At 38.4% G+C, this 24828-nt stretch overlaps 1 protein-coding gene across 1 annotated transcript; it reads left to right on the forward strand.

Moving 5' to 3' along the window:
* On the forward strand, positions 1-24828 carry LOC127440674 (acetyl-coenzyme A synthetase, cytoplasmic-like). The gene is made up of 17 exons (XM_051697408.1): positions 1-223; positions 560-755; positions 5789-5880; positions 6043-6146; positions 8001-8073; positions 9515-9590; positions 10789-10870; positions 13390-13527; positions 14309-14479; positions 14665-14798; positions 14879-15011; positions 15215-15271; positions 15424-15504; positions 15962-16070; positions 17571-17639; positions 17978-18229; positions 23289-24828. Exons 1-17 carry the CDS (start codon positions 13-15, stop codon positions 23414-23416), a joined length of 2106 nt encoding a protein of 701 aa, XP_051553368.1. The 5' UTR covers positions 1-12; the 3' UTR covers positions 23417-24828.

Genomic DNA, 24828 nt, shown 5'->3' on the forward strand with positions numbered 1-24828 from the left:
TGCACAGACACAATGAGCTGCTCCATCAGTGACACTTTTCCTAACACATATCATAAGGATTTCTTTATGTCTCCTGTATCGGACTCCACCAACATGGTTGTTACAGGAACTCAAGAGACAGAGAAGATATACCGTCCGCCAGATGGCCAGTTTTTAGATGCCCATGTGCCAGATTTTGATGCTTATCTTTCCCTATACAAAAAGTCTATTGAAGAACCTGAAGGTATGTCAGTTCATGATGAGAAAGTTTAGAAACAGGGCACGGTATCCTCAGTATTTTTGTCTTGTGTACCATGTAAACAACCTTTAAAAAATATATAATTACTTGAGATTCAAAATGCCACATTAAGTCTTGTTTTCAGACAATTCTAACAACATTTAGAGAGGTGTATGCTTAAAACAAGGAAAAGATTGCCAAATATATTTTTACTGGAAGAAAATTATTATTAATTATTTTTGGTGTGAATACAAACTGTGCATGCACCTTAGTAGTAAAGTCAGCTATTATTATTATAAGGTTTATTGTATGTATAATACAATAATCCAAAATGCATTGCAGAGTTCTGGGGGGATGTTTCTCAAGAGTTTTGCTGGAAGAAGGCCCCGTCAGGCCAGATGTTGCAGTATAACTTTGATGTCACCAAGGGGGAAGTTTACATCAAGTTCATGGAAGGTGCAAAAACCAACATTTGCTACAACGTTCTCGACCGAAATGTGCAAGAAAGGAACCTAGGAGAGAAAGTGGCATACTACTGGTAAAATGTTGAAATGCACAGTCTCGTAATTCAATACCTGTTTGCTTTGAGTTCTGTTTTGCATGCTCAATGCAATATTGAAAATGTTAAATCATGCATTTAAAGTTAATGCATCTTATGCATTTCAAACATGGTGAGCTTATAAAGAGGGTTATACAATTATCAACTGGCAGCTTGAGGGTTTAATACTAAGTTCATACATTTAAATTCATTATCTAAGTTATTTAAAATTAATGCATTTGTGCAAGGCTCAGTACAAACTAAGAATTCTGGAAATACTGTTTTATTCCTGCTAGTATTTGCTTGTAGGGCATGGCAGAAATTCCCATTCTTTGAAACAGACAGGGCAGGGTACAATACTTATTCATAGTGTTATTGAACAGCATATCACCTGCTATGACATCAACCTGACATTTTATATCACAGGACACTCTGATTACATAAACAGTGATAGAACAGTTAGTGTAGGAGTTGTATCAATGTTACATCAATTACATACGTAAATCAAAGACCCTGTAAACTGCAATTAATAATACACCATCTGGATTACCTCCCCTATGTTGACTTATCAATAGTGTAGATAAGTTACATGCAAGATATTGTAATTAGATTGTATTGACATAAAACGGTGTAAAACATTTGTGGTTATTGTACTTATATAACCTTGAGACACATTATGTTCTGAGGTATTAATAGCATTCTGGAGCAGTGGGTGTCATTTTACTTCTGCATTACACAAGTCAAGAGACAATATAGGTCTTCTTTTATATATGTAAACAATTTCTAACAAGCCTTAAGGGGTTAATATAAAATAATACATTATTTAGTATATATATATTAATATATTTCTCTAAATTTAAAAGTCTGTTATTAGATCCATTAAGATTTGTTTTGCATTATGACATTATCTTTATGACAATTAAGCACAAATATAAATAATTATATTTGATATTTTAACATCAAATCTAATTTAAATGTCATGAAAATAATGTCACAGTGCAAAAAAAAATAAAATAAATAAATAAATAATAATAATAATAATAATAAATATATACATAAAATAAGCAAAATATAATTCCTTTTTTTCTCTATTCATTTAAAGGGGAAATATGACCTGGACATGTTCTTGACAGGTATTTGTGAAATTCCCCCTAAAAGTCAATAGGGAAACATTTAACTGTGTCCTTCTAAATATGTCCTTTAAAATAATACTGAATTTGCTGGTTTGTATGGGTGACAGATCCCCATAACTCTAGTTCTGGCACTAGCAGATGCCAAGAATCAAAGCATGCAAACCATGCAAAAGCAACACTCTGATAAGACATTAACCATCATGAACTAATAATGGACACAGGTTTTAACAGACAGTCTTTTCAGAGTCAGGCTCTGTGAAAAGCAACATGAACACTATGTTATCCAGCATGGTTTGAAAATTTACCAAAGAGCATCGTGTGCTTCAATGGAAACAAGGAAATCTGATGCAGGTTTAAATTACACTTTGAATCCATTATTTTTCAATGTAGTCTTAGACTTTTGGACCCCACTGAATAATATACAGACATATGTCTGGAATAATACCTATTGCTGGGCTTCTTTATTAAATAATAATTCACAATATGATGAAATGTGCTAACCTCAGAGGTCAGAATTCCTTCTTTGTGGTGCCCATCATTCATACCAGAGAGGTCACTCACTTAGAAGCCATCTTGTCATCTGTCCATTATTGTCTTTCCATTTTTGGATGGCCAGGTGCAGTTGTCCAGTAAACCAAAGCCATGAGCTCACTTACTGATTTGCTTTGTCATTGTATTATAGTTGGCAGGTATGTATCGCAATACTCTGTTGCATCCTGTGTTTGTTGTAATTGTACGCAATATGCTGTAACAGCCATATGGTTTCGGTTAAGTGAAACAATAGAAAGACATAACCATTAATAGTGGATTTTATTGAGGCAAGCATCACTACTATTGCTCACACTTGGGGTTACGGATCTGAACAAACAGCACACCTTAGGTATTACATTTTGGTGCATAACTTGTCTCACACCGAAACGAAACATCATGCTTGTTGAGGAGATCTGTGCTATTAATTTTCTAAGCGACTGGAATGTAAAATCGCTGAGAAAATTCCCATAGACTTATATTGAATGAGGGACCTGAGTCACATCTAGACCAGAATATCATAGAGAATGTGGGGTGGGTGTTCTGAATTGTTCCAGCAAGCAACCACCCAATACACTGCAGCAACTGCATAGCAATGCCTTGGCAACCGCCCACAACACCATAGTATCACGATAATATATTATGCACAGGTGAGGACCACTCACATTTTCTTAAGATTTAAAAGAAATATATATATATATATATATATATATATATATATATATATATATATATATATTTTTTTTTTTTTTGCTTTTTTTTTTTTTTTTTGCAGAAATCTAGTCCAAAGCATAGTGTTTAACAAGGCAGTAGCCATATTGCAATTTAGAGGATTGACTGTTTTTTTTGGCTTGGGTAATAAGCAAGGATCACTGGCCAAATATAAAGCTGACAGACATCCAATACAGACAGCAAGGCCAGAGGACATTGTACTGTATCTATTCTTCTGAAAACCAGACACATTTATTCAGGAATTGAAATCAGCTTAACTGCACAGGGCTGAAAGAAAAACCGAGAAGTGCATAGCTGCAGACAGAGCTCCAAAAAGGGGCGAGAGCTCCAAACCGGCAGCAAATATATAGGGAGCTCCTTACCTAACCCTAGCTGTCTGTGGAGGTGTCGCCCACTTTTGGAATAACCCCGTCCCTTCTGCAAAAAATTTTGGAGATTCTGCCCCCATTTGGAGATCTCCAGCCTGCTGCTATACCTACTTGGAAAAATCAGCAAGATGCGGTGCCTGTGCGAGACGCTGAAAAGAAAAACAGTGAGACATAATGCTCCTGCACGAGAGACTGAAAGAAAAAAAAACTGAAAGAAAAGACTAAACTCTCCTGCACGAGACAAGATGATCCTGCGGCAGACACTGCAAAAAAAAACAAAAAAAACAGCGAGAAGCGACGCTCCTGTGCGAGACGCTGAAAAAAAAAGTGAGACAAGCCGATCCTACGGCAGACACTGAAAAAAACAGCGAGAAGCGATACTACTACATGAGATGGCAAAAAAAAAAAACAATAGCGAGAAGCAACACTCCTGCATGAGACGCCAAAAAAAACAATAGCGAGAAGCGACACTCCTGCATGAGACGCCAAAAAAAACAATAGCGAGAAGCGACACTCCTGCATGAGACGCCAAAAAAACAATAGCGAGAAGCGACACTCCTGCATGAGACGCCAAAAAAAACAATAGCGAGAAGCGACACTCCTGCATGAGACGCCAAAAAAACAATAGCGAGAAGCGACGCTCCTGCATGAGACAGCAAATAAAACAATAGCGAGAAGCGACACTCCTGCATGAGACACCAAAAAAAAAACAATAGCGAGAAGCAACACTCCTGCATGAGACGGCAAAAAAACAATAGCGAGAAGCGACAATCCTGCATGAGACGCCAAAAAAAACAAAACAATAGCGAGATGTGATGCTCCTGCGTGAGAGGCAAAAAAACTGCGAGAAGTGATGCTTTTGCGTGAGACACTGAAAAGACCAGCGAGATTCGACACTCCTGTGTAAGAAGCTAAAAAATAAACGTGTGGACAGTTTTGCCACTTCCTTTGGTGATTGTTGTGCTGTATTGATAGGCTGAACACGGGGACAGGTGAATGCTCAGACATCGCGATCCTTGTATATCTTCTCCCTTGTAACGAATATTATCCATAACGAGCTAATTAAACATGACTGTCACTAAAGGGCGAAATGCAACTGTCATACCCGGAGGTTGGAGACGGTGAAACGGGGGTCAGTCATTGCTGCTCTATGACAGTTTGGGCATAGCAAAATGGCCACTTGAACAATTCCAGTGGCTTCACCTCCTGCCGGCAGTTTACCGTTGCGTCAGCGATCTAGTTCTCTCTCTCTCTCTCTCTCTCTCTCTCTCTCTCTCTCTCTCTCTCATATATATATATATATATATCAGTGCTTATAACGCGTTACCCCCAACACTGCTCCTGCGTGAGACACTGAAAAAAAAACAGCGAGATGCGACACTTCTGCGTGAGATGCAAAAACAACAGTGAGATGTGACGCTCCTGCGTAAAAAGCAACAAATAAAAAAACAGCGAGACATGACGTTCATGTGTGAAATGCAGAAAAACAATGAGGCGTGGTGCTCCTGTTTGAGATGCAAAAACAACAGTAAGAAGCGACGCTTCTGCGTGAGATGCTGAAAAAAAAAACAGCAAGATGCGATGCTCGTACGTAAGAAGCAAAAAAAACAGTGAGATGCGATGTGTGTTCGTAAGTGTGTTCGTAAGTGTGTTCGTAAGTGTGTTCGTAAAAAACAAATAGCGAGACATGACGCTCCTGTGTGAGATGCAGAAAAACAATGAGGCGTGGCATTCCTGTGTGAGATGCAAAAACAACAGCAAGAAGCGATGCTTCTGCGTGAGATGCTGAAAAAAAAACAGCAAGATGCGATGCTCGTACGTAAGAAGCAAAAAAAAAACAGTGAGATGCGATGTGTGTTTTTTCGTAAGTGTGTTCGTAAAAAACAAACAGCAAGACATGACGCTCCTGCTTGAGATGCAGAAAAACAATGAGGCGCAGCACTCCTGTGTGAGATGCAGAAAAACGAGTCGTGCCGTTCCTGTGGGAGATGCTGAATAAACATCGATCCGTTGTGCTCCCGCGCTTCACACCGAAAAAATTTTGATACATGGGAAAGACATCTGTCTAGCGCTTGTTTATATAGAAAAACACAGCAAATAGAGGCAACGGCCCCTACAGTGTTCCACCAAGTACAGAGTATATACAGTAAGCTAAACAACAAGTTTTGCTATGAGTTTTTGGCAAAGTTATAAAAGCCTTCTTATGTACATAAGCCATTGGCATGTGTTAATTATTTCCTAATGGCTTGATATTGATTGGCATTTCCTATAGGGAGGGAAACTCACCTGATCATCACCTGACAATCTCCTACAGCCAACTGTTGAGACAGGTGTGCCGATGTGCTAATGCTTTAAAGCTACTGGGTAAGTCCTTCATCTTCCTCTGTGCCTAAGCATGCTCAACTTTTCCATAATGCAAGTTTGATATTAGTGCATTCAGTCTGTTCACCAAAGATGTCAAAACGAGGATTGTTACTTTACACATCTCTATGAACTCATTCAGATGTGAGTTTTTCTATGCTCCAGGTGTGAATAAGGGGGACAGGGTCGCTATCTACCTTCCCATGATTCCAGAGCTGGTGTACACAATGCTGGCCTGTGCTAGAATTGGTGCTGTCCACTCGACTGTGGTTAGTACATTAATGTCTTACATTTACCTGCAGAACTAGAGCACAGAAGCACAGAATTAATGTCATTTCACTTAGTGTAAATAGTTATTTTTTGTTTAAAAACTGGCACAACATTGTCAATTCAGAATATTGACCATCATCTAACTTATGAGTATAATATTGACCATTTTATATATATATATATATATATATATATATATATAAAGATTGGTTATTGTTATCGCAAAATTCACAAAATTTCTATATTGGTGCTTACCTAATAAATTCATTGCCTAGTTATTCAGTCTATAACTTCAGGGTGGGTACATATTCTACTTCACGTTTTGCCAGGTTTCCATCCAGAGACCAAGAACTACCATTTATTTACCTTGAGAAAATGTAAAAGTTTAAACTGGGGTCAGTATTTAGAACAGTATTGTGAGCATGCTTGAAATTAGTATGCCCTCTTTTACTCTGCCAGGACTATTTTTGGCAGCCAAGCCATCTCTTGCCATGTAAAGGTTATACCTGTATTTAAAAATATCACACGGGTGCTTTCAAGGTCACTTGAAGTATCAAAGTCTATTTTTATGCTTGGATGATGACCCCAATTTGGTCAGATTATTGTGCTCCTTTTTATTATTCAAAAACTGCTCTTTTTTTGTTTTGTACAAAGAACACCATGGACTTTTGGTTTTTCAAAACCCCTAATCCCAAGAACGGATCCATATGTAGGTACCAGAATATCATAGAGACTTGACTTGGGTGGCTTGGGCCAGCAAGCATTTACCTAGCAACCACCCAGAATACACTAGCAACCACCAAGGAAACCCTGCCTGAAACTTGCTAAAAAAAAAACACACCTTAGCAACCACATAGAAATGCTTTGCCAGCTACTACCTTGGCAGTGTGGTGGCAATTTGGCACAAGTTTACAGAAGAAAATGATTATCTTTTAATGTTAACAGCGGTACTTGTCATAATTGCATTTTTACGAGTAAGAATTCCAATTACAGAGCTCTTTAAATTAATTTTTACTAGAAATAATTTCAGCTACAAAGTTCTACAATTGCATTTTTACTAGTTTAAATTCCAATTACAGAGATCTATAATTGAATTTCTACCAGTAAGAATTCCAATTAGAGAGCTCTCTAATTACATTTTTACAATAATTCCAATTACAGAGCTCTACAGCTGAATTTTTACTAGTAAAAAAAACAAACAAAACAAAATATATGCTAGTAAAAATGTAATTGTAGAGCTCTGCAATTGGAATTCTTACTAGTAAAAAATCTGTTGTAAAGCTCTGATAACTGATTTTTTTCTGGTAAGAAGCTCTACAATTACATTTTTACTAGCATAGATTTAATGTTATTTTTTAACTAGTAAAAATTCAATTGTAGAGCTCTGTAATTGGAATTCTTACTAGAAGAAAATTGACTGTATAGGTCTCTAATTGAAATAATACTATACAAAATGCATTTACGAGTAACGCTGGGAGCATTAAAAGCTAAATCGGCTTGCCATACAAGCTGGCACCACTTGCATTTTCTTAATGTAGTTATTCTTGCAATTTTCTTCTGGTCCCTCTAGTGTTGCAAAAAATGACACTTCCCCTTTAAGAAACTGCTTGTCTCACATACTGTTATAAACTTTTATGTTATAAACATTGCAATAAATACTTGATTGTGTTCTGCAAGCTATGATAGTATGCAGGATTTTTTGCTTTTTCTCTTAATAATGTCCTTTTTTTTACGCACCTACCTATGACTTTTCAGGTGTGCGAGGGTCTTTGAATTAATGTTATAAACACACAAACAGCAGGGAGCTCCTCCTTTGCAGGAATGTCTAAATCTCTCCTCTTTTCCTCTGTCAGTTTGCAGGCTTCTCCTCCGAGTCTCTCTGTGAGAGAATCATGGATGCTCAGTGCAAAATCCTGGTAACGGCAGGTGACTATGACAAATACAGGGAGGAGTTTACCCCATAACTCCTCCTCCACACCAGTGTTTTATCATGTGTGCGATAGATGTCCAGATCTGCATTAAAGGATGTGTGTGTAGGCTGGCAGCAGGGTTGTGCACCATTCAGAATTGAATTTAGAATACAAATTCTGTTCCAACTCAATGCCTGAGTTTGAACTGAATTTGAATTGAAATAGCAAACAGGATGTAGAACTGCAATTTGAATTTTGATTTAAGAAAGTAAAATTAAAATTTAATGAAATCAGAGAAATCCATAAAACAGTTGTAAGTTTAGTTTTTAATAATGCATTTGATGTTTTATACATTTGTATTACATTATTTCACTATATTAAATAAATCAGGCATTTATTTAAGAGTTAATATATCTTAAAACAATGGAATTGTTTTAAGATATATTAACTCTTAAAACTCATAAAAATAAAGCCATCATATATAATATACTGCAACTTACTGTAATATATTGAGTTTTTTTTTATTCTGAGCAATGAAGATTTCTTCCATCTTTAAAGATGGAAGAAATCTTCATTGCTCAGAATAAAAAAAAACTCAATATATTACAGTAAGTTGCAGTATATTATATATGATGGCTTTATTTTTATGAGTTTTAAGAGTTAATATATCTTAAAACAATGTGGTGAACAATTTCTAGTGCTCTGTGGCAAATTTAAAGTTTGTTTTGATGCACTCAATAATTATGTTTAGCTTATTTTTAAGATTTACACATTTACATTTTATAAGAAAATTCCATTAAATTGAATTGTAATGTTGAACTAAATTAAATGAATAAACCTTAAAATATTTAGGTTTTCTTTATTTTTTTTATCATGATTTTAGTAAGTAATAAGACTTCAGTAAGATTACTCAATTCATTTTGATGAAATGTTGTTATGAAATTATTTTAGTGTTAATTTTAGTTAGTTTAGTTTAATTTGTCTAATAATTTCATATTCTACCTCTCAGGGTAGGTATAATTAGTCAAAATGTACTGTATAATGTAATTATTGTCAATTATTATGTCACAAAATGTGTGTTGTATTGGACTACTGAAATTCCATTTCCCAGCATTCCATTTCAAATACCAATTTAACTTCCTGTGCGGCGTGGCCGATTCAATTCAAATTCCAACTTTGGAAAAGGAAGCCAATTCAAACATTTTGAATTTTTCCTTGCCCTGGCTGGCAGCAGTGTTGGGGTAATCTGATTATAAAGTAATTAGTTACTGTAATCTAATTACTTTTCAAGTAATATGTAGTGTAACACATTACATTTTAAACTCTCTTAATAAGATTGGATTACAGTTGCTGTTACTTTTAAGTACATTACTTGGGTTACACATTTCTAAAATGATATTATTTATCTTTCTTCTGACTTTCTCTTCTTGTCTCATGTATTTGTATGTGTCCTACAGACGGTGTGAATAGAGGGGACAAGATGATCAATTTGAAAAAGATTGCAGATGAGGCTTTAGAGCGTTGTAAGGGGAGGTACGTCCGTCTCTAATGCTCATCCTCTGTTTACAAAAACCTGATTCAATGGGATAGTTCATCCGAAAATGAAAATACAGTCTTTTACTCACCCTCATGTCATTCCAAACAATGACTTTCATCCGTGGAACACAAAAGGGGATTCTAGGCAGAATGACAGCCTTAGTCGCCATTCATTGTAAAAAATGCAATGAAAGTGAATGGACAGATACTAACATACTGCCTAACATCTCTTTTTGTGTTCCATGGAATTCCAATGGGTTTCCGAGCAACAGCACAGTTTAGAAGCCTCCTAATCTTGTCGTCATGGCGATATGTGAACTGAGACATACACATCATGGAGGAAACAGAGATGATGTAAGAGGAACATGGGCATGAGTGGTGTAACAACCGAATGAAGGTTATCGAGTTGGCGCATAAATCATTTATGGTCATCAGTTGTTGATGGTATTACTCAACGAACTGACATAACGCAATGATAAGAATATAATATACAGGTGGAATATCATTAGCAACCACATGGCAATGTCCTAGTGTAACCAGTCCTGCTCGACCCGCTCCAAACGGCATTCGAACCTCCGGCATGGGAGGCGGGCACGCTAACGAGGAGGCTAAAGGCTACAGCCTCTAGCATCAGTCGCTAGTGCAGGGGAGTGAGGTTTACACACTGCACAACATGTACCAGCTGGCTACCATTACACTAGCTACCACCCAATACACCTTAGCAAATGCATGGCAATGCCCTAGCAACCCCTGGAACACCCTAGCAAGTGGATGGCAATGCCCTTGCAACCAGCCTAGCAACTGCATAGCAATGCCCTAGCAAAATCCAAGCAACCACCTAGCAATGTCCTTGCAACCAGCCACAACAAACTAGCATTGTGGTGACGATTTTGCACAAGCAAGCACCGTTAAAATTCTTTAGAAAATGTAAAAATCTAGAAACCTATCTAAAACTTGAAGTCATGTCTTACTGCAGACAGATTTCATAATTTTAATTTAAATCAGTGGAAATCCAAGTCACACTGTGGAACCGATTCTGAACGTGTTTCTAAAAGTGTTTTTTTTTTTTTTAATTTCCCTTTTAACTTATTACTATCTCTCTCTCTCTCTCTCTCTCTCTCTCTCTCTCTCTCTCTCTCTCTCTCTCTCTCTCTCTCCCTCTCTCTCTCTCACTCTCTCTCTCTCTCTCTCTCAGCACAACCTTCTCTGTTCAGAAATGTGTGGTGGTGAAACATCATGGCTTCATAACAAACACTGATTCTTTCAACAAACTACAGGTTGGTTAAAATGCCACCTTACAGGAATAGTTTGCCTTTCACCCTATCGTTAAAACATGTATGCTGTTATTATTTATTTATTTATTTATTTTGTGAAACACCAAAAAATAATATTTTTATTTTATTCCCTTTTTCACCCAATTTGGAATGCCCAATGCGCTTTTTTTAAGTCGTTGTGGTCGCGTAGTGATTCACCTCAATCCGGGTGGCGGAGAATTAATCCCAGTTGCCTCCGCGTCTGAGACCATCAACCCACGCATCTTATCACGTGGCTTGTTGGAACATAGCACGTGTGGAGGCTTCACGCTATCCACCGCGGCATCCGCGCTCAACTCACCACACACCCCACTGAGAATGAACTACATTATAGCGACCACGAGGAGGTTACCCCATGTGACTTTACCCTCCCTAGCAACCGGGCCAATTTGGTTGCTTAGGAGACCTGACTGGAGTCACTCAGTGCGCCCTGGGATTCGAACTAGCAAACTAGTGAACTCGAGGGGTGGTAGCCAGCGTCTTTTACCACTGAGCTACCCAGGCCCCGCCAAAAATAATATTTAAACACTCGAGTCTTCACCAATGAAAACCCTAATAAGTTGACTCTACTGGTAATGGTGTCTCCAAAACTTGTGTAATTAAGTTCACTTAACATTCATGTAGAATTGTTAATTCTTTAAATTCTTTCAAATTGGGAATGCCCAATTCCCAATGCGCTCTAAGTCCTCGTGGTGGCGTAGTGACTCTCAGTTCTCCTCGAATCTCAGTTGCCTCCGCATCTGAGACCGTCAATCCGCACATCTTATCACGTGACTTGTTGAGCGCATTACCGTGGAGACGTAGCGTGTGTGGAGGCCCATGCTATTCTCCGCGGCATCCACATACAACTCACCATGCGCCTCACCGAGAGCAAGAACCACATTATAGTGACCACGAGGAGGTTACCCCATGTGACTCTACCCTCCCTAGCAACCGGGCCAATTTGGTTGCTTAGGAGACCTGGCTGGAGTCACTCAGCACGCCCTGGATTCAAACTCACGACTCCAAGGGTGGTAGTCAGCGTCAATACTCACTGAGCTACCCAGGCCCCCACGTTCAGGTAGAATTAACTTAACTATTTAAGTTAAGGTAACTTATCTCAGAGATGACATAACTCATATTTGCTATTTAAATGTTGTTGTTTCAACTTAATAATTTAAATTAAATGGACTCAAATTTAGGTCATACTATAACACAGCTTAAATAATGAATATTATAACTGATTCTAGGTAAATCATTAAATACATTTATTTCTCCACAGAAATCCACATATCCCTGTACTTCAGTTGCAAATATCAGTATGCAGGAATCACAGTAATGTTTACAGTAATTAAGACAACCTGATGCAAATTAGAATGTGCTATAATCTTTATGTATTTTGTTTTTTGTTTTTGTATTTTTACTGAAATCATGTTTTTGTACTGTCCTTATGCAAATCAATAAATAAAGAAACAATTCCCCAGTAATGACAACAATAGGGTTTACAATATACAACTTTTCCACACAGTTCATAGTGACCAAATCTGCAAAAACAATAAAAGCATCATAAAAGTAAGCTGAATGACAGCTGTGTATGAGAAAAATACCAAAATTTGAGTCATTATTTGCCGATGATCTAGTACTCCTCTGTATCTCTCAAATCTCATTTACTGTACATTTTTGTGCAATTTCAATAATGCAACATTATGGGCAACCCGACTGAAAATGAGATTTGAGAGCTACGGCAGAGGGTTCGTAAGTGAATTAAAATGTTTGTATGTAAGCTATTGCTTGGCTTCAGAAGATTTGGAATATAGCGCACATATAGAGTACTTTCATGGTGTTTTTACAGCGTTTTTGTTCTTTATATTAACTTGTATGGAAAAGAGGTGCATGCATATTCTTAAGTAAAATGTGTTCCACTGAATAAATAACAGCATACAGGTTTGGAACGACATGAGTATGAGTGATTAATGACAGAATGTTTTGTGTGAACTAAGATCAGAAACATACTTTACACAAGTACGTGTATGCAGATGCAAGTGTTTGGCCAAAGCGGTTCGGTAATTGAGTCGGTAACAAACCGCAGTACTCAAGGGGGCGATAGAGTTACTTTCAAAAGTCTGTGCCATTAAACTGGATGTGTTATTAATCAGGTAACTTGCTATAAATATATAGACTTTAACTTACTTTCTCAGCAATATTCTGTATAAACTGTTGCTCCGCCATGACAGTAGTTGGCTTGAAAGTGGAAACTCACCGTAGAAGCGGACAGTTCAAACTACTGTCTCCAATAGCGCCTCCTGTGGCAACGCAGAGAATGCAATCTGACACTTTTTGGAATGCAACAGCGCACTTGCATAGAGTATGTTTCGGCCTTAAGTTGTTATTCACTGAAAATCTTGACTTGCGTCGTAGCTCTCAAATCTTTTTAATGTTAAATAGGAATCTTTTTAGCCTTAAACTTAAACAATTTACATCCCTTTTTTATGTGTGTGCTGTAGACCCCATGGGATGCAGATTGTGATATATGGTGGCATGATCTTATCGACAGTGTTTCAGACAATTGTGAACCGGAGTGGATGGACGCTGAAGATCCTCTGTTCATTTTGTACACCAGCGGATCTACCGGCAAACCCAAGGCACGTGACCTCTCACATTTCACCATTAAACAGTCATCTTTTGTTTGAAGTCATTTTAAAGGGTTGCCAACTTTCAGCTAGCCAAATACAGGACAGTTTGTTTCAGCGGGGCTTCTGCTCGAGATGCTGTGCAATGGTAAAGAGGTCCACCTAGAGCTTGTTTACATACGTAGGAAAACAATTGAAAAAGAGCATGGAAAAGTAATAATTATAAAAAAAACACACTACTTTTTGCCAAAAGAAGCTGCTGTTAGTTCACCTGAAAATGAAAAATCTCTCGTCATTTACTCACCCTCATGCCATCCCAGATGTGTTTGACTTTCTTTCATCTGCTGAAGATTTTTAGAAGAATATTTCAGCTCTGTAGGTCCATACAATGCAAGTGAATGGGTGCCAATATTTTGAAGCTCCAAAATCCACATAAGGGCAACATTAAAGTACTCCAGACAACTCTGGAGGTTAAATCCACATCTTCTGAAGCAATATGATAGGTGTGGGTGAGAAACAGATCAATATTTAGGTTCTTTTTCCTTCACTTTCTCCTTCTTCTATATTTGGTGATTCACATTCTTCATGCATATCACCCCCTGCTGGGCAGGGAGGAGAATTTATGACAAAAAATGACTTAATAGTATGCAGTATACAATATTTTTGCAAACTGCGGTCTGTTTCACATACTTTTTTTAAAATGGTATGTAGTATACAGTATGTAGTGCACAGTATGTAGTAAGCAGTATGCTATTATTCCACTACGAACATCATTAATAAATTCTCTGTACAGGGGGTTATCCACACTGTCGCTGGCTATATGCTGTATACATCACTGACCTTTAAGTATGTTTTCGATTATCACCATGACGACGTATACTGGTGCACTGCAGACATTGGCTGGATCACAGGCCACTCCTACATCACATATGGGCCATTAGCAAATGGAGCGACCAGTGTGCTTGTAAGTTATCCAGTGTACTGTAATGCCTTTAAAAGTGCTATGTTTAGTTACATGAACGAGCATATTGCAAACTGGTGACTTGTTTCAGCAATTTTGCATTGTAGCTTTATATTTGACAGAATATACACTCAATTAAGTGGGAGATTAATCACTTACCCCAAACTGGTTTGTCATGTGTTTGTTAGTTTGAAGGTGTGCCGGTGTATCCGCATGTGGGCAGATTGTGGGAGATTATTGAGAAATATGGAGTATCTAAATTCTACACAGCACCAACTGTTATTAGACTGCTGATGAAATACGGCAAAGAGCCACTAGAGCGGTGAGCAAACATGTAAATAGCACTAGCACATGTTATTTCATTTTTAATCTTGTATCTACAGTATGTCTCTGTCTCTCTAGGTATGATTTGTCCAGTCTGCGTGTGTTGGGTACAGTTGGTGAACCCATAAACCCGGAGGCTTGGCTCTGGTATCATGATGTTGTGGGGCAGCAGCATTGTCCGGTTATCGACACATTTTGGCAAACAGAGACGGTAAAATATTTACATTTATTTTACATTCCAAATTTAAAATGGTTGGTGCATTGTTATAGAATTCAACTGATAAACAGTCACAGGCATATATTGCGTATATATTGGCTTTAAACATGGCTCATCCAATCAGATTTCATATTTAGAACTTTCTGTTTTATTAAATGAGCTTAAATCCTTAATCACGAGATAAACTGTGTTGGCAGGGTGGCCATGTTTTGACCCCACTTCCTGCTGCTACTCCACTGAAGCCAGGATCTGCTGTGAGTCACCTTAAATTCCCATGAAATTATTAATAATTATCAAAACTCTGCATTAATGTCTGCCTTGATGGCACACAATTAAAGAAAATGATGGATGACTTTTTAGTCCTGTGAAAACAGTATTGATGGACGAATGTGTCCTCTATATCCAGACATTTCCATTTTTCGGAGTTCAGCCCGCCATTCTTAACGAACACGGAGAAGAACTAGAGGGGGAGGCGGAGGGATACCTGGTGAGATTTATATCCTTAGTTTTATATTGGTTAAGACAGGTTATATTGGATTATTAAAGTCAAAATGGAACTTTCACAACCCACTTTCATGAAGTGATGTAGTTCTGAGTGAAACAGAATATTCAACAAGTAAAAAATGTAAAAGAAAATTGGTGTCTATATGGCAGGTGGTTGAAGGGGAATGGCTGAAAAAAGCAGAGCAAGTTATTATATTTTAGTGAAAGATCACAAAGACAAACATTTTTCTTTGGAATAACATGCACTGATGAATCATATTCATAGGTAAATGTTCTCCGAATATTTACCTCATTACGTACTGGTCAGGGTCGCTCATGGTTTGTCATTTGGTCTCTCTTCAGGAAGCATTCCATTTATCCCAGCTGCAATTTCCAAACTGCAAATGAAATGGAGAAGTTTTAGGCATCATTTTGACTATAAACTGATGTTTTGCTCTTAGGTTTTCCGGAAGCCCTGGCCGGGAATCATGAGGGGTGTGTACGGGGATCAGGAACGCTTTGAAAACACCTACTTCCGAAAATTTCCAGGATTCTATGTGACAGGAGACGGTAAAATTACAGGATATCAAGATATGCCTTTATCGGTGTTGCGGAATGTTACATTTAAAAGCGATGCATTACATTGTTATGCTACTTGTGATACGTTTTGTAACTTTTTATGAAAATGCACATTAAGGATAATAATGATAATAATACATCTAATTTATTGCGTTACATTGTCACTTTTTACAGAAATTAACATGTTAGTTACTTTTGTATTACTTCTCCAAATAAATGAAACTAATTATGTTACATTGTCACTTTTAATGGCAATTAATGCTTTAGTTACCTCTGCGTTACTTCTAATAAATGCAACTAATTATGTTACATTGTCACTTTTTATGGAAATTAACGCGTTAGTTACATTTGCGTTACTTCTAATAAACGCAACTAATTATGTTACATTGTCACTTTTTACGGAAATTAACGCGTTAGTTACTTTTGCGTTACTTCTAATAAACGCAACTAATTATGTTACATTGTCACTTTTTACGGAAATTAACGCGTTAGTTACTTTTGCGTTACTTCTAATAAACGCAACTAATTATGTTACATTGTCACTTTTTACGGAAATTAACGCGTTAGTTACTTTTGCGTTACTTCTAATAAACGCAACTAATTATGTTACATTGTCACTTTTTACGGAAATTAACGCGTTAGTTACTTTTGCGTTACTTCTAATAAACGCAGTGTAAGGAGGAGGCGAGAAGCAGCTTTCCTGGTTCAGGTAGGGATTTATTTTCTCTCTCTGCAGCACAAACTACAGTCTCACAGTCTTGGCGTTATGCACTAAGTTAACCTATAATCACACACCGTTCCACAAAATAAACTCTCATCATTTGTAATAAAAACTCTTTGCTTCTTGTTCGGATCTGTCGTGCCCAGGCTCTCTCTCCCCGACTAAGTGCTGTATGGCTCTATTTATGCCGCTCTCCCTGTGCTCACTGAAATTAGAGACAGGTGTTAGACATAATTTAGCTCAGGTGTAAGCGCCCTTACCGCTTTCGCTCTCTCTCCGGAGAGATGCTTGACCACGCCCCCGCTGCCACACGCAACTAATTATGTTACATTGTCACTTTTTACGGAAATTAACGCGTTAGTTACTTTTGCATTACTTCTAATAAACGCAACTAATTATGTTACATTGTCACTTTTTACGGAAATTAATGTGTTAGTTACTTTTGCGTTACTTCTAATAAACATAACTAATTGTTACATTGTCACTTTTTCAAATAACATGTGGTTACTTGTAACCTTGTTATCCCCAACACTGGTTATGAAAGTGTTAGATCAGAGATTTCATAATTTGTCATGACTTAGTCTTTAATAATTTACTAGTCACCATGTGTCTCTTTTAAGCAGTGTCACTGAACTGACTATTTAAAGAATGACCTGTTGCTGTATCGTCTTACACTGTGTGTGTGTGTGTGTGTGTGTGTGTGTTTGTGTGTGTGTGTGAGTGTGTGTGTGTGTGTGTGTGTTGTAACTGATGTGTCTTTGTGTCCTCAGGCTGCCGGCGGGACAAGGACGGATATTACTGGATCACAGGCAGAACCGATGACATGCTTAATGTGTCTGGTGAGACCTTGAAAGATATCATTTCAGTGCTGCCCTCTAGTGGCTATAGATATCACATTAGGAGTCATTCTCATTTGCCTTCTCTTAAAGAGATTGTACACCCCAAATTATGTCATTATTTACTTATCCTCATTTTGTTCCAAAATCGTATGACTTTCTTTCTTCTGTAAAATAGAACAGGATTTGTTTTTCTTAAAGTGAATTGTGATTCTGGTCTGTCAAGACATTTATTAAGATTGCCAAAAGGATCAATTTTGATTTCTTGCCTTAAATATATACATGTGTATGTACTATATAAACACAAACAGGTGTCTAACCATACCTCTCTCTTGTGTAAGGTCATTTGTTGAGCACTGCAGAGGTGGAGGCGGCTCTTTCCGAGCATCCGTCTGTTGCTGAGTCCGCGGTGGTCAGTCGGCCACATTCAGTGAAGGGAGAGTGTCTCTATTGCTTTGTCATGCTCAAAGACCACCAAGAGTTTAACAGTGCGCTTGTCGAGGAACTAAAGAGGAAAGTGAGGGAGAAGATCGGGCCAATAGCAACACCAGATTTCATCCAGAATGCTCCTGGCCTCCCCAAAACACGCTCAGGTAACAAGATCTTCTGTCATTCCTGCCTTATGTATAAACGTATAGGATAATATTTATTAAAAGCTTCGTTTTTGGATCACTAACAAATAAGGTTGTCTGAGGTAATAAAATATACGAAATATTGTAAAAATCTAATTTAAAAGACACGTGTCTATTTCACTGAAATTTAGTCTTAGTGTACATGTTGGTTTCATAAATTTGTGAAAAACATTTTTAGCATTTTCAACAAAACAAATTATTTACTGACTTTAAAAGTGCCAAGTTGTGCAACCTTCAAGTGAAAGGTATTAAAATACTTTCCTTGCACCTTGAATGCATGTGAGGGGACACAACATAATCATTCATTTTTAAAATGTTATTTTTCAAGCATATTTTTCACTGTAAATAATATAATCAATTTCTGAGTCATGAATATCATGACTCAGATCTTAGAGTATCTTAGGTTCCCCTTCTGTCACTCACTCGACGTTGTGTCAATGTAGTGACACTAGGGGTTGCTCTTGAGAGCCCCGAACGCCTCTATTCTTTTGAGAAAAGGCCAATGAGAATTGCCAAGTGGAATTTGCATGCCACTCCCCTGGACATACGGGTATAAAAGGAGAAGGAATGCCCACTTTCATTCAGATTTTTTCTTTGGAGCCAAGTGGTTGTACTATCAGTGAGCTGAATACTGCTGCTGTTCCATTCACCTCTTAAGAAGCGTATGCTGTTGGATATACGGCGCATTTCCAGCGGCTTTCTCTCTTTCTGCATGATGAGTGCAGATTTCACCCCTGGGTGCTTCGACAGCGCTAAAAGAGTGTATATTCCTGCTAAAGAGTATATTTTCTCTATTAGAGCACACACATTGACGTTGAACGTCTTTTTAAAGATGCATCTTTATAAAGATGCCTTTCCATCTTTGTGTGATTCCTGGATGCGGTCATTATCTTTCCGCCTCTGACGGCCATGGGTGCTGCCTCACGTGTCTAACGTTGCGGTCGCAGCTTTCCTTCTTCCTTCAGCCTCAACGCTACAGCGGACACAGTGTCACGGCAGGCAGCACTCAGCGGAGAGTGGAGACTCCACCCCCAGGTGGTCCAGCTGATTTGGAGTCGATTTGGCAAAGCACAGGTAGACCTGTTCGCTTCCCGGGAATCCTCCCACTGCCCGCTCTGGTATTCCCTGACGGGAGCCCCCCTTGGGACAGATGCACTGGCACATAGCTGGCCCCGAGGGTTGCGCAAATATGCGTTCCCCCCAGTGAGCCTACTTGCACAGACCCTGTGCAAGGTCAGGGAGGACGAGGAATGAATCACCCTTGTGGCCCCATATTGGCCCACCCAGATTTGGTTCTCGGACCTCACGCTCCTCGCGACAGCACCTCCCTGGCAGATTCCACATCTGGCCCTTGGATGGGACACGGAAGACCTAAGTGGCCTACCACCAGCAGTGGTAGACACGATCACTCAGGCCAGAGCTCCCTCTACGTGGCAGCTTTATGCCCTGAAGTGGTCCTTGTTCGTGAATTGGTGTTCTTCCCGAGCCGAGGACACCCAGAGTTGTGCAGTCGGGTCAGTGCTTTCCTTCCTGCAGGAGTGGCTGGAGGGGCAGCTGTCCCCCTCCACCTTGAAGGTTTATGTAGCCGCTATAGCGGCCCACCACAATGCAGTGGACGGTAAGTCCCTAGGGAAGCACGACTTGATCATCAGGTTCAGCAGATTCTCACGTGATCCTGAGACCCCGGCCGGGCTATGTGCCAAGGTTCCCACCACCCCCTTCAGGGATCAGGTGGTGAGCCTGCAAGCACTGCCCCGGGAGGAGGCAGACCAAACCCTGTCGTTGCTGTGTCCGGTGCATGCTTTGCGCACCTACTTGGATCGCACGCAGAGCTTTAGATGCTCTGAGCAGCTCTTTGTCTGCTTTGGCGGACAGCGGAAAGGGAACACTATCTCCAAACAGAGGCTTGCCCACTGGATCGTGGATGCCAACGCTCTGGCATACCAGGCCCAGGCCATGCCCATCCCTGTCGGCAGGCCTGCATCTCCCTTGGGCAGGGCCCTCTCTGCCCCCAGCAGGTGTTTTTGTAGAGCTCCTCCCCTTCGAGGCAGGACCTACCACCGTGCCCCTTCCATGTGCGGCTGGTGAGCCCACATTTCGTATTGCCACATGTTGACCTCTCCTTTGGGCAGGATGTGGTCTCCACGGGGTCTTTTCCCCCTGAAAGAATAGGAATGGAAAAGAACACCTTCCCCGATGCGTATAATAGCATTAGATGGCCCTAGCCGGATCTAATACTCTGTGGAGAGAAAACATAAAGAGAAAAGGCTGCGGCTGGCGCAGCCTGCTCCCATGCTAGTTACGTCGCTTCCCCCCTCAGGGATGTGGAGATCTACATGATGTCTTTTTGGGGCGTTGGTGGAGGTTACGTGCAGACTGATGCTATTACGCACGCAGCAGCTTGCTTGCACCTGCATCAGCAGTTCATGTAACACGGTTCACCTGTTGTGGCGTTTTTCTATAGGTAGCCCTAGTGTCACTACGTCGACACAACGTCGAGTGAGTGACAGAAAGAGAACATCTTGGTTACTGTCATAACCTCCGTTCCCTGATGGAGGGAACGAGACGTTGTGTCCCTCTTGCCACAACACTGTACTAGCCGCTGAAATGGCCAGACCTTGTCTTGGCTCCTCAGCACAAAAAAAAAATAGAGGTGTTCGGGGCTCTCAAGAGCGACAACTAGTGTCACTACATCGACACAACGTCTCGTTCCCTCCATCAGGGAACGGAGGTTACGACAGTAACCAAGACGTTTTCTCTAAGAATACACAGATATATATATATATATATATATATATATATATATATATATATATATATATACAGTTGTGCTCAAAAGTTTGCATACCCTGGAAATATGACTGATCATGCAAAAAAACTGTCTTTTATTTCAGGATAGTGATCATATGAAGCCATTTATTATCACATAGTTGTCTGGCTTCTTTTTAAATCATAATGGTAACAGAAATCACCCAAATAGCCCTGATCAAAAGTTTACATAGCCTTGAATGTTTGGCCTTGTTACAGACACACAAGGTGACACACACTGGTTTAAATGGCAATTAATGGTTAATTTCCCACACCTGTGGCTTTTTAAATTGCAAGTAGTGTCTGTGTATAAATAGTCAATGAGTTTGTTAGCTCTCACGTGGATGCACTGAGCAGGCTAGATACTGAGCCATGGGGAGCAGAAAAGAACTGTCAAAAGACCTGCGTAACAAGGAAATGGAATTTATAAAGATGGAAAAGGATATAAAAAGATATCCAAAGCCTTGAAAATGCCAGTCAGTACTATTCAATCACTTATTAAGAAGTGGAAAATTCGGGAATCTCTTGATACCAAGCCAAGGTCAGGTAGACCAAGAAAGATTTCAGCCACAACTGCCAGAAGAATTGTTTGGGATACAAAGAAAAACCCACAGGTAACCTCAGGAGAAATACAGGCTGCTCTGGAAAAAGACGGTGTGGTTGTTTCAAGGAGCACAATATGACGATACTTGAACAAAAATGAGCTGCATGGTCGAGTTGCCAGAAAGAAGCCTTTACTGCACCAATGCCACAAAAAACCAGGTTACAATATACCCAACAACACCTTGACACGCCTCACAGCTTCTGGCACACTGTAATTTGGAGTGACGAGACCAAAATAGAGCTTTATGGTCACAACCATAAGCGCTATGTTTGGAGAGGGGTCAACAAGTATTGTGCTCCTTGAAACAACCACACCGTCATTTTTGTTTTCTTTCTTTTGCATGATCAGTCAACCACACCGTCTTCAAAATCAATGCCAAAATTTCACAATTTCTGCCAGGGTATGCAAACTTTTGAGCACAACTGTATCTATCTATATATATATATATATATATATATATATATATATATATATATATATATATATATATATATATATTACATGACAATCATATAAAAACAGAATGGCTACCTACATGTTGGTTAAGGGCATAGATAGTAAATTACTATTGAATGGGCCTCAATAAAAATGGATGGGACAAGTTGTCACCCAAATTTTTTTATACCAAATCTTTCTTAACAACAGAGAACCGATGCATTCAGACAGTGCTTTTGGGCTTTCAGAAATCAGAATTTATGCATTTTTTTTAAAACTATTTTATAAATATATATTTGAAGTCAAAGTATAATCTATAATATTCTGGGTGTGCCCAGGCCCACCCCAGTCCACCCTTGGCTACGCCACCTGACTTTTGAAGTTTTTCAAATATTAATCAGATTTTAAAACAAGTTGTTTCTTTTAAAATATATATATATATATATATATATAATAATAATAATAATAATAATAATAAAAGACTATTCCAAATTACTTATGCCAACATTTATTTTTTCAATATATTTTTTTCATTTTCTTTTTATTAAAAAAAATATTTATTTTATTGTTAGACTTTCATTTAATATTTTATTTAACTTTATTTTGTTTAATTGTATTTTATTTTATCCGGATGGTTACACCAGTTGTTTATATAGTTGTTTATAAAAAAAAAAAACATATGAAAATGACTTTGACCTCAGATATTGAAAAGATTTTCATCAGAGTAGTGGTGTATTCAAGTAATTGTTTTGGGTGGATTGCATTTTTAATGTATTTTTCAATAACTTAATAGATGATGACAAAAAAATAAAATAAAAAATAGTGTCACATCATTGGCCCATTAAGTATAAACTATTCTCACATACTGTAATTTCTTACTTATACTTACATAAACTATCGGCATAAAGTCTGGTCCACTTGCTTATTCTGGGCTAGAACCATCCACTTAGACAGGAAGAGACCGTCTGACCGTTTAGCGATGGGTAACTGTTAAACTGAATATAAATCTGAGAGCAAAGCAGAATATGTAGGTGTGCTCAAAGATATCTAAGTGTCTCAAACAGAACTCTGAATATCTTTCAACAGTTCAGTGTCACGAACCTTACAAACAGACAGTATAAACAAACATAGTATCTGGTACATTTTTAACCCAGCCTGTTACCTGTCCTGCAGGTAAGATCATGCGACGAGTTCTTCGACAGATCGCCCACAACAAAAAGGACCTGGGTGACCTCTCAACCCTGGCTGACCCCAAAGTCGTGGAAGTTCTGTTTAGCCAAAGATTTGAGGCAGCTGCATGATAACAGACTCATTTTAATAATATTACTTTTACATCAAACCCTGATGGTTTTGATGCCTCTGTGACCCTGTGTGAGCTCGCTCGGGGTTAAACATTTTGGGTTTGGGCTTAGAATGGGCTTGGCTTCTCTTAGATTATTTCTAATGGGGTGTAACTTTCAAGCCTCTGCCTGTAATATAGGACAAATCTGTGCTGATCACAAATCACAAATTATATGTCAGCCCTTCACAAAACCCTGGGTCACATTTGTCATCAGGGCACTGCAATTACTGATATATTTTGTCAGGTGATACATTGTGTAAATGTTTAAGTTTAAGAGTTAAATCTCTGCTCAGATGAAGGAGGGCTTGGTTTCTGTTATGTTTATTTTTAGGAACTGGTTTTATATCACAAACTTTGATACTATGTGACTTTGATCATATTGGTTTTTTAGACCAGACTGAAAGTGATATATGTGGTCAGATCTGATTTTTTTCTGTCAAGACTGCAGTTGCTTTTGCTAGTACATTGGTTGTCATAGTAAAGACACAAACTTGCATACTGATTGTGTGCCGTTGCATGACAAACAATGGAAATATCACATGAAATTAGGGATGCACAGATATGAAAATATTTGGCAGAGACCAGTTTAACAAAAACCTATAGGCTGATACTGATATTTTGCCACTCACCTTATTTTGTTACCAGATCACTGTTTTACTTAAGAATTATGTTTTAAAAATGTAAAAGAGGTACAAAGTTTTTTTATTTTTTTTATTTTTTATTTTTACTGTACTATTGAACATGGATTATATATGTTGAACACATGACAGGCCCAAATTTTAAAGAGAGCCACAATGAAAGATACATAGAAGATAAACATTCAAAATGATACAAAAATAACTAAATACGATTAAATGATGATTGATAAGAAATATATTTTATTTTGTACTTCTAAAACATTTTTGCCCTTCTGTTTTTGTAGTTCAAAACAACAGAACTCGCATTTTACATGTATGAATTGTGTATGAAAGAATATTATTCATTTATACTATTCCACGGAAATATCAACCACACAACATGAAAAAATAAAACAAAACCCCCTTTTAAATTCTGTATTATACTGGTATAATGGATAATGCCGTCCAGACTGCTAGAGTGCACCGCTTGCTCACACAGCGCTCTTTTATGGTTTAGTAGTCGCACAAAGCCATTTGTGATTTCAATCTTAATTCAACCATTCATGCACCATTAATGGATGTCATACCGATGTCTCAGAAGTCAAAGTCTGCTGGTTTCAAAGCATTTTGGATGGTTTCCTCATCATGTAGCCCATTGCTAAGTGCTGCTTTCACAACTATCACATTATGGCATTTTTTCACATTAACATGAGAACAAGAAAGAATAAAAATTGCTCTTAGGAGTGCCAACCAA

Source organism: Myxocyprinus asiaticus, chromosome 5 (assembly GCF_019703515.2).
Source record: "Myxocyprinus asiaticus isolate MX2 ecotype Aquarium Trade chromosome 5, UBuf_Myxa_2, whole genome shotgun sequence".
In the NCBI taxonomy this organism is placed as follows: Eukaryota; Metazoa; Chordata; class Actinopteri; order Cypriniformes; family Catostomidae; genus Myxocyprinus; species Myxocyprinus asiaticus.